Source organism: Ixodes scapularis, unplaced genomic scaffold, assembly GCF_016920785.2.
Source record: "Ixodes scapularis isolate PalLabHiFi unplaced genomic scaffold, ASM1692078v2 PGA_scaffold1__304_contigs__length_218370807, whole genome shotgun sequence".
Taxonomy (NCBI): domain Eukaryota; kingdom Metazoa; phylum Arthropoda; class Arachnida; order Ixodida; family Ixodidae; genus Ixodes; species Ixodes scapularis.
The window spans coordinates 72,228,505-72,240,167 of NW_024609846.1; the positions used below are offsets into that span (position 1 = coordinate 72,228,505).

An 11,663-nucleotide genomic window follows, 5' to 3' on the forward strand; every position below is an offset into this window, starting at 1 on the left:
TTGTCCCTTTTGCAACATTATGCTTTTTCAATGCTGCATTTGAGTTCTTGTGATGCCTGCCTTCAGATGTCTTCCGAGTGTTATAAGTATAAGTTTTTGTGTTCAGGTAAATACAGATAAACTCCGGAAATTAATCAAGAGCTGGTTTTATCAGACTCAGGGAAGAACAAAAATCTCCGAATTAGAGGAGTTCCTGAATAAAAAAGATTTTAGCGTCACGACGAAAAAATCAGCATTTAGAACTTTGTTTTGTGTTGACCGGGAACACAGCCCGCACTGCTCGAAAACCTTCCACACTGTTAAAGTACAGTCTTCGAGGCTGCTGCTTATTTTTATATTTTTTAACTAATGTTTTATTTTATTATTATTTCCTTCTGTCGTTTGCTCTGAATCGTTTTCTAAGTATACCTGTTACTCCCGTGTTCCTTAGAGGTTAGGCAGTACCGTGCCAGTGTCCTATCTTGATTAAAATTATCAAGAAAAATCCCGTTCTTTTGCCCGACACCTACATTTGAAAAAAAAAAACAGCAAATTTTGATTTAAAAATTTCAGAATTTAAAGAAAAAAGAAATTTTGTAAACACAGCACCCCTGTTATCACATAGCGGTCTTGTCCTCTAAGATTCTTGGACAGAAAACTTTAAATTGGACCACGCCGAAGGACCTGCCTGCATAGGGACCCTAGTTACTGCGCAACCTACAGGAAGCAATGGGGATCCAGACACCGTTATTGAAAGCCCTGCCTTTTTACCTTTATGTTTTGTTTCGTTTTTTTTTTTTCAATATTAGCGACTTGCGATCCATCGGGCTGCCATGCTTCCGCCTGAAGAGGAGGTTGTGCAGCGGACTCATATAACAAATTTTGCTACACCTCGCATTGAAACAATCGTTTCCATTGCATAAAACTAACAGCAAGGGAATTCGTTTTTTACGGAAAATGTAGAGATGCGTAGTCCTGGAACAATATTCGGATACGATAGATACGCCGTAAATGAGTTTGCTGCTGTAATAGAAATACATTTCACAAATGTATTTTTATGCCGAGATATTAATGTATCTTGGTACCGAAATAGAAACTATCTTGATTGTATTTCGAGATACCATGAAGGCACATATTGATCGGTGTAATTCCCAGGCCTGAAATCTTCGAAGCTTTTTGAGTTTATAAAATAGCATTTCCTTCCCAAGAACAAAAGGCAGGCAACAGTTGCGGTAGGTCGAACCTAAGAAATCGTCTTCAACGAGTAGCGGCTGGAAACTTTCAAGCCTGTCTTCTTAGTGAGAAAGCCTTGAAAGCTTAAAAGCCTACAATCATATATCAACTTCGGAGTTGTCAAAAAGCACACATGAAGCATACAGTAGCCAAAAAGCACAAAAAGCACACAGACACACAAATAAATTAAAACTAATGAGTAACTATCGATTCAACATGCAAGCCTATGTTTAAACCTCATCGTTATTGTGATATTCGGCTTACATATATCACAATCACCGCCCCAGCTCAAAGAAAAAAAGAAATGGAACTTTAGTGAAAATGAAAATTTAGGGGAGGGGAAGTGCGTATAACGAACGGATAGCGAAACTGTTTCGAAATTTTAAAAGAATGTTTTTATTTAACTTCGTTGAGTACATGGCCCACACATATTTGACGCGTGTTTTAACTTTTTATCACACTTGGATCAAATGGTACTGAATGTGCAACAGACTGCACAAGAGGACTAAGTTGAAATAAAAAGGGTGGGTACATGACAAACATGACTGCCTAAAAACCTTTCCCGTGAACCATACATTAACATCTTGAAACAGTTTCGAGCGACCGTCAGGCACAAAAATACCTGGCAGGTGCAGCAACAAAAGTTGGTTCTCTGCGAACAATCAGGATTTCTGCACCTGCTGGCAAATTTCTGGTTAACGAGTTCAGGCATGTGGGAAGCAGCGTACAGCCGGTGATGGCAGGGGCATTACTGCAGGCTTTCGAACTTGCAAGGTGACACACTCGCCATCAGAGAGGGCTTTTGTTTTCTCTGCAGGTAGGAGATAATGCGACAGCTGAAACTTGAAGTCCAGCAGTTGCATGTCCTTCTTTCTTGAAGAATATAGTTCAACTTGGTCCGCTTTGTGGAGGAGCCAGGAGTTGACAACTCCAACATCGATCATGAAAATGATCGTCCGAACAGTCCATTTCCCTGTCCGCGTGGTCGTTGGATAGAAACTCAACATTCTGTCGCACAAGTCGACACCCCCCATGAAAGTGTTGTACTGAGCAACAATTAGTGGTCTCGTGACTTTGATTTGCTTCCTGTCTTCCTTTGAGAAGCGTCTGCATTCAACAGTAGGTTGTATGTCAACATGGGTGGGTGCCAACATGATCGGCTTTTTATCATACCACTTAGCGAGCTCTAAATCAGAATCGTCACCGTTTGATGCAATCTTTCCCAGGAGAACAGCAGCTAAGGATTCATCAGGACCTAAAAAAGTACACTGTTTATGTTCATTTACCCTGATAATGACAGAAAGGCCAGTCTGACGCTTAGGCAAAACATGAATGGCAGCAATGAACGTGGTCCCTATATGCAACATGTTGAACATCGAAGTTCAAGAGGGAATGTTGCAAAAACGAAAGCCATTAATATCCAACCACACACGTCACAGATGACAAGGACCTTTTATGAGTCCTAAAAACGCAAGATTAAGCGAAAGGCTACCATTTTACAAACTCCACGCGCTACTTACCTTGGCGTGAACGATAGAACGACTTCGCCGAGAAACGAGAAAAGAGTCAAAGTACAGGCTAGCTGGTGGAAGTCAACCATTTCGTCGTTTACCCTGAGACTGGGTTTTTTTTTAGAAGAGCAGAAGTAACAGAAAAACAGACAGGTCTCAAACTCAGCTCAGTTTGAGCTGAGTTTGAGACCTGTCTGTTTTTTCTGTTACTTCTGCTCTTCTAAAAAAAAAAACCCAGTCTCAGGGTAAACGACGAAATGGTCGCCGAGAAAGTCGAAATTTTTGTTGTTCGATTCCAACAATTCCTGCGCCACTAGTTGAATGCCACGCCATCAGATGGCGGCACCTTAATTTGCTCTTTTCTGTAATCCTAATTACTGGGAGTGAGAACCTCGATGTGCAATAAGAAAGTTTGTCTCGGACAATAATGTATAGCAGGCAATATAATTTATTTGGAGTTCACATTCCATACAAAATATGCGAATACAAACGCAGTCTGGCATTCTGGACTGTTTCTCCTTGTCGACCTTTGAAAAACCCAGGATACAGCTTCCTATTTCTGTGAGTGGAAAGAAAAAAACAAGTGATTACAGCAATTATAGCAGCTCGTAGTCATACATTTAAAGCACTAGTTACAGTCAAGGTACCGCCTTCTGATTTATTCAATTAAAGGTTATGTCACGCTTCGGGGGATTATAAATGTTACGATAAAGGCCGTGCTCATGAAAACTAGAAATAATATAAATTATTAAATTAAGAATAATCCTTCTCTGACTCAAGAGCGAGTGAATGTATGCATAAGAAAGGCATAGCAAAACGATAGAATAGCTTACACTTCTTGCGGAGGAGGGTGGCGTAGTCTCCATAGGTGCCAAGACCATAACCGTAGTTCAGGCCGTAGCTGGAGAGACCATGTCCATAGCCGAAGTGTCCGAGACCGTATTTGAGGTGTCCAACACCGTAGCCGTAACCGAAGGCTGGAGCATGAGCAACGGTGGTGATGGCAGGAGCAGCGTGGTAGGCAGTGGCGACCTTGGCGACAGCTGGGGCAACAGCGTAGGAGGCGACTGGGGCAACGGCGTAGGAGGCAACAGCTGGGGCATGGTGGACAGTAGACACCCTGGTCACAGCTGGGGCAGCAGCATAGGTGGCGACTGGGGCAACGGCGTAGGAGGCAACAGCTGGGGCATGGTGGACAGTAGACACCCTGGTCACAGCTGGGGCAGCAGCATAGGTGGCGACTGGGGCAACGGCGTAAGAGGCAACAGCTGGGGCATGGTGCACAGTAGAGACCTTGGTCACAGCCGGAGCAGCGACAGCATAACCACTCAGGCCAGAGTGCGCAAAGCCGAGACCATGACCGTAGCCGAGGCCGCTACCGTAACCGAGGCCGTAGCCGTAGCCGAGGCCGTAGCCAAGACCGTAGCCAGAACCAAGGCCGTATCCGTAGCCGAGGCCGGAGTAGCCGAGACCGCCATAGCCAAGGCCTCCATAGCCAAGGCCTCCATAGCCAAAGCCTCCGAAGCCAAGGCCTCCGTGGACGTTGCCAGCGAAGGCACTGCTGGCCAAAGCCAGAAGGAGGCAGGCAGTGAGCTGGAAACGAAGAAATTTTGACCTTAGTTCAATATCTGTAGAAACTTAGAGGTTTATTGCGATCAACATTGTGCAATATTTAAACTTTATAAAATATATATTGTACAAACGTCAGGATTGCACAAATATGGTAATTTCAGCATGCACTAACCCCAAACATTATGATCAGCAACCTAATTCCGCGCACATCCATATTTGCCACGCAAAACATTTGCACTTCATTTTGACAAAAATTCTATAAATACGTGGTCATTGCCTTGAATAAGATTGTACCATATTTGTAAGCACAGGTCGCAACATTCTTGTAGATCACGACAAGGTGGTTTGGAATAAGATTGTACCAGATGTACTCGATAGGACTGACATTTGACGTGTTAGATGGTCAAGTCACCAACTGGAGTTCATCATGTTGATCCTCAATCCAACGTAGCACAATTCTGGCCTAATGACGTAAAGCTTAGTCCTTTTTAAAGGTTCCCGTTCCAGTGGACAGGGCAAGCAACGAATGGGTGTAGCTGATCAGCAGTGATCTTGACATCAGGTGCTGCCCTCTTTCAAAGTTGCTTTGATCGGTAACCTTCCAATTATACGCATGCGTAGTCAACATTAGGATACGTGTCTATCACTGGCAGCCGGTATCCAGCATCCACGTCAGAATATGGTATATAACGCTCATGGCGTGCCAGTTTGATGGTCTCATTCCTGCAACGTTGAGGTGGTCATAATGATTTATCTGATCAGCTGTACATCGAACCATATATTGTGTTAAATCTGCTTGCTATGCTCTCAAAGGTTGCCGGGCTACCATTGTAACACAAAGAATATACGTTTGTTTAAAAAGGTAATCAGTTCACACAAGGCTAAGACAAGATAAAGTGAAATGCGCGGTAGAATATCATGATGGAGAAACCAGAAAATAGGTAAAACAGTAATATCTTCGCTTTAAATACGCAGCTGGAGAAGTATAGTCCTATGGAGAGATACTCACTCCAGTCATGGTTCTTATGGAGTGCGCAAGTGCGTCCAACTGCTGCCTGCGTTCGACTTACGTGCCTTTTTATAGGAAATGTAGACCCGTAAGAGAGCTTCAGCATAAAAAAGTAACGCCATTTAAATTCAAGAATTCGAAATAGAGCTACATGATCTGAGGATTAATGAGATATTCAACCAAACCTAGACGAAGCATTGTGCGCTGCGCATATTATTATTCAGTGTTGGTGCCCAGGTAATTAAATCTTCTCACAACAAAGACGTGACTGAAACAAAAGAATAAAAACACCCCCAGAATGTGACCGTATAAGACGTGTGCCTCTTTGTCTTTTATGGCATGGCGCATCCACCGGAAAGTGTTAATTTTTCTTTTTACTTGGCTATGTCCCCTTATCTACTATTTTAACCACGGTCTCCTAGAGGCATATTAAAGTTCGTCTTGACAAAGATTATTTTATAATTTTGAAATTGTTTAAACTGTCTATATGTTTTGTCATGCTTGATAATCTCGACGAAATTATTTTACTTAGAGATGTTTTCGTAAAGTGTCATTATTATTTAATTATAGTGTCAGCTCTGGCTTAACATAATAGTACCTGACTCGCAGAAGTAACTTGGCAGTAGTATTTCTTTCTAGCGAGTCGCTCTCTGGCAACTTTGCGTTGCCTATCGTCCTTAATGCAACTTGCGTGTGCGATTGCGCGGCGACCACGCCACTATTACGCACCATGACCAAGGTGATATTATCAGTGTAAATGTATCGGTCTTGACATCTGAGCGTGCCCTAACGAACAGCAATAGTGGTAGCAGACGTTCGAGAGTAGAGGAGATATTAATATCAACCTTGAGCTTGACGAAGAAGCGGTAACTTTGCGGTTGAATTTAAAATAATAGCCGCGCTGGAATTCTCAATGTAAGCCAAAACTGAGTTTTAATATGATCTATTATAACTATAAACAGCTCGATAATGTTTATTTTGCGTGGCGGGACCGTTTTTTGAAGAGAAAGTACGTGATTCGGGCCCTTGACCGCTTAGAGACAAAGGGATATTAGTTCACGATGGTAATTGATGCTCCACCTTGGTACATTAGAGATGGGACGGCAAATGCTATTGATACGAATGGCAAGTGATGAGGCGGCGAATGACTGAAGAAACTGAACGGTCATAAACCAAATAGACTCCTTTTGTAATGTTAATAAGTATACAACATAGAATATGGCATTGCAGCTGAAATGCTAATTTCCACAAAATTACATTTAATTATAAGCAGGACCTAAATTTCCCATACCGTAGAAACCTTATTCATAGATTGTAGACAACAAAACCAGTGATCGACTTGAGTTCGCAACTGGCTCACTTCAAAGCAATTGCTTTCAATTATCCATAGGCGGCAGACCCGTAGGCTTGCGATTTTCAACAAAAAATAAAAAAAAAGGTTAAATGAAATGAAGCCACCAAAGATACGCGCCAACAAGCAGGAGCTGTCCTAATTTGTTCCCTTCAGTGTCACAGCGGTAGTAATGACAATATTTATTAAAATTAAAAAGAGCCACCGCAAGACTGGGAGGCGTGTAACCCACGCCATGAAGAGCTTCGGCGCCACGACTCCTTCTCTATTTACAACATTCTTGTGTTATGCACATTATATATATATATATATATATATATATATATATATATATTTGTGCCACCTACGGAACAAGAAGACCACTTTGGTGCACCTGCGTCCGTATCAACAACCATGAAACCTTCAAGTGAAGCTTCAAATCAATGTTTTCTTATTGGTTACTTTGCAATTTCCGCTACTAAAATCGCGGCGAATGTCATAATCCCGGCCAAACAATGTTCCCCAGTACCTGTTATCGTAAATATTGATACAAGAGGCTTCAACACGTGAATTACGGCACACAACTACAAATAGGCGCAAACGACCACCCAAGCACAGACTCCCTCAACCCATCTCAGCCGGAGAACCTTCTGCGGCACCCCAACGTCTGCTTTCGGCCTAATAACCCAGCATGGCTGTACAACCCGAGGCACGCCAGGAAGGGCTTGGTTGTTCAACATGGCGATTCCCACTAAAACAATATATTAACAGGATATCACTGTGCCTCTGAAGGGATTAAGCGTGGTGTCTTTGATTATTATCGAGCGATTAATAAATAAAGAAAGAAGAAAATCTGTTTGATTTGTGCTCTTTATTTCAGTCCAATTATTCGCCGTGTTTGTTAAAAAAGCGAAATGGTTTTTGTGTCGACCGGTTGAAGAAAGTCAACAATCAACTCAACTCCATTCCATTCAAATCGTTTATTTTCCAACGAGGAGTTGGAGTCATGTGCAAAAAGCTCTCAAAGATAGCTTGGGGTCGTCTGGGTGTGCACACAAGCAGCAGTGTTTCATCATGACATTTAAAAAAATTCAAACAAATGCAACGTAAAACTGGGGGTTTCTTCGACGGAAAATTTAAAGCGGGAAAGATTTGCGAGCTATAAGTTATTTCTTTTGATGAAAAGGCCTGAAGAATTTTTCTTCAAAGTGGGTTTCCTAGCAGCGCCGAAGCAATACAGTGAGGTGAATACCTTTACGGCCATTGCCTTGTTCGCATTATCCGCGTGAGGACTTGATTTGGCTCAGAGCCGACTTCACTACAAACACGCAGAGCTGCGGAAGATTTTCAGAGCACAACGCGCTTAGCAGAAAAAAGCGATTGGCAGTTTTTTTTATTTTATTTTTCTCCCGCAAGAGAACTTTTGTCAGAAGAATTGCTGTTACGATTACACGCGCTCACCCTGAGCAAATATTTAAATCATAAAACTTAGCCCCTGTTCAGGAACATGTTATCGGAACATGTTATAATTGCGCCGAAATCTTGATTGTGCTTCCTTGCAGAATGCACACCACCCATTTTAGGCATTATTGCATTTGAGACTCACCAGAGATCCTAAGCAATTGGAACGAATTACTTTTTTATATTGCTTAGCTAAGAATAAACAAAGGTGACCATGTTAACATATATGTTTTCCAAAGTGATTGATTTCATTCTTATGTGGTAATTTGAATTGTTTGGTCTTAGCACTTTGAAAATATTCCGTAATGTAGATGGGGGTTCTCCAATGTTTCGGTCTGTTCAATGCTGAGAAACAAAATATCATATGAGTTGCTTTGATTTTATGCTGTGTATATAATACGTTTTGTTCCGTTCATTTAAGTATGTGCTTATGCATATGAACCACTTTCTTTCGCTATGATGACCCGAGCATTCGAGTACCTTGAGCACCGATCAAAGCAGTGCACGAACGCTTTTTATATTTGAAATGTCACAGAACGTTGTCCACGAATGAATGTTAATCCTGCGTTCCAAACTGGGTATACCAGTTTTTTTTTCTTCTTTTTGTTCAGTACCAAGCTCTGATGCCCTACAAAGGTGGCGAGTCCTTTCATGTACTGGTTAACACAGAATTATTTGCGCTCCCTTCATTTTGTGTATTTCAAACTGTACTAAGCGTGAACTGAAGATATGCGTTCTGGACGGGGCACGGTATTGCGATACAAAGGTATCACGATAGGCTATTAGATATAATTTTGAGTATATGAATCTCTGTATGAAAATACATTTGAATAATGTATACGTATCTCATTAGTTAAATATATTTCCCACATAACAATTGCGTTGAATCACTCTGCTGGCTTATGCATAATCTTATATTTGGTGCAAATAATGAACTGTCTGATTTTTAAGATAAATTGTAATCCCCGTGTTTGCAGAACCTGCCGCATTATACCCTTTAAAGGGGCTAAGTTTAAACATGAAATAACGCTACAAACAAATGTGCGATGATAAGTTCACACTTCGATACTGGCGCCATCCAGAAGTTGCTCGTTCAACCACGTTACGATCCGCGCGCCATCTGGTGGCTGAAACGGACGAATAAATAGAGGTACGGCGCCCTCTTAACGAACCCCTCCACTCTTTGTACTACAGTGCACCAATTGCAGGAAAGGAGGCGAGAGGTGAAACAGGAACAAGCAATCATGGGCACTCGTAGAGTTTTTATTTATTTTGGTTCTTATTTTGCAATAGGTTTCGTGCAGACTAGAATGGCTTAGCGCAGAAATTTTCTGCTCTCTTCAACCTCTCCTGTCTGTGTAGATCAGAAGCCCTTCGACAGCAGTTTGATACGCATCCTCATGGTAAAACAGGGTTCATTTAAAAGAGACGCCTTCTTTCAAGCAAGTGCAGGCAGTCGTTGGGCTCCAGTACCTATGTGGGTCACTACTGACGATAAGAATTTTAGCGGTGCTCTGTATTACTGCGAATAAATCAAAGTCCGAGGCGAGAAGAGACGCATAAACTAACACAAAAGTAGGAATACTAGCCCTATCGTTTGCACATGCCACAAACTTCACCCTTCCAACCTTTCACTATATTATATTTTTTATTTTATTTTAGTATGTATATATTTTTGTCGTACAATATCCTTTTGCCGTTTATGTGCAGATGTAATTCGGGGATGTCCTATCACACAAAGCACAAACATATCTCCGTACCTTTGCTTTGACATCGGAATACAGGTATCTTAGTATTTGTATTATAGAATACATCCCCGAGTGTCTCTTCTCAGGCTTGAGTCACGCCAGGACAGGCAGAGATACTCGCAAAAGTAATACAGTGGTTTTCTCGCAAATGAAGGTGTGTGGCGCTACACCGGATGCTTGGTAAGAAAGCAGGCAATTGCGCACGGCGTATTTAGAAAATGTGAATGCGTTTCGTTGATTTTTTTTAATCATATCAGGAACTTATTTCAATTCCTGTTCGAGCTTCGTTCATGCAGAATGCATGGGATCAAATACAAGTCTAAGTTGACCAATCTATAGTCCAATATTTTTGTTTGTTTTACCTACTTAAACTGGCAAGCGTTTAAAGGGTTTTATTTCAATTCGCCCAAAATATTTCATGAGACTGATAGGAACCCCTCGGTCCTTTTAGTATACAGGTTCTCTCTTCCCCACCACAGTGTGTAGGTATACTTAGAAGTCCTGTTAGGAGAACGACAAGCAGCCTGCATTTTCATCTTGATTTTAAAAAAAAATGATGCTTAACGTTTTGGATATTGTAAAAATTGGGTTGAGTGTAGATCACTAAAAAAAGGTAGTCGTATTACTAGAAAGCGATACACTTTTTGGTTCTAAAAGGTACCAATGAACAAAATCTGTCGGTGTCACACATAAAAAATTGGATAAGACCAAAAACACCGATAAAATTTCGTTTGCATAAAATGCAAAAAAACATCGTTAAAATTAGGGACGGTTAGCCTTGCTGCACCCCCGCCCCGAAGGAATAACACAAAGGCAATGGTTTCAACAACATGAAACTATAATAAATTGAACATGGACGAGACGAACGATACATTTAACATCGTTACAAGCGGTGCTTCAGGCCAGCCAGCGAATGCTTGCGCGCCGCCTCTGATCCGCCTTAACAATGCGGCGCGCGGGATGTGTGCGTGTCCGGCTGGACTGCGCCGCCTCGAGGGAAAGTCCGCCGCTTATGCACCATAGATGGGCAACTGGGCTGGAGAGCCGCCGGGGTGCCCACACTTCACCGCCGCCGTGGTGGAGACGATGGGGTTTCAGGAACGTCAGTGTCGTTACGGTCCTGCGAGGAATCCTATTTTGCTTGAAAAAATCGCTTAAGGTGGGTGACACGAACAGGTCCGGTTTTTTCACTGCACTCACAGTGAACTAGTTTGTAAGTGAATGGTGACCAATTTTCACGCGCTCGAAACGGACCTTCCCACCTATTTGCGAGGGAGGCGCGAAGCCTCGAGCGGCGTCACTCAGTGGGTGAGTAAGCCGGAGGACAAAATCTTCTACCTCGAACTGCATTCTCGTCGTCCCTGGTTGTACTTTTCCGTCTTCTTCATTCGGGCGACGTCGAGATTTTCTCGGGCCTCTCGAAGGTTGTTAGAGAAACGCTTTGTTGGTCCTCTGCGTACTTCACGTAGGGAGCGAAGCCTTGCCCCAGACTCTGTAAAGAGGAGGCTGTTAAAAAGTGGAAAGGCGAGCTCCTTGCCGAAATTCAGTTAAGTAGGAGTGAGACCCATTGGCGGATTAGTGGTCGTACGGGTTGCGAATGCGAGCTCCGGCAGTTTCGAATCTCGGTCCTTGTGGCTCTCGGTGGAGGCACAAACATCACCTTAAGGTTCCGATTTACCCTTTCCGTGACGTTTGCTTGTGGGTTGTAAGGGGAAGTTATTTTGTGTTTAATTCCCAGCACCGCGCATGCGTCCACGAACACCTTAATCGTTAGGTATGACGCATTATCGCTCACAAGCTGTGCTGGAAAGTCGAACCTG

General features: G+C 42.6%; 1 protein-coding gene across 1 annotated transcript; it reads right to left on the reverse strand.

The window, feature by feature from the left end:
* Positions 1-3,151: 3,151 nt before the first annotated feature.
* Positions 3,152-5,354, reverse strand: LOC8033763 (cuticle protein 63-like). The gene is made up of 3 exons (XM_029973214.2): positions 5,305-5,354; positions 3,557-4,316; positions 3,152-3,282 (listed from the first exon to the last, which is right to left on the reverse strand). Coding segments are annotated over exons 1-3 (771 nt in total). The 5' UTR covers positions 5,314-5,354; the 3' UTR covers positions 3,152-3,280.
* Between the last annotated feature and the right edge of the window lie 6,309 nt (positions 5,355-11,663).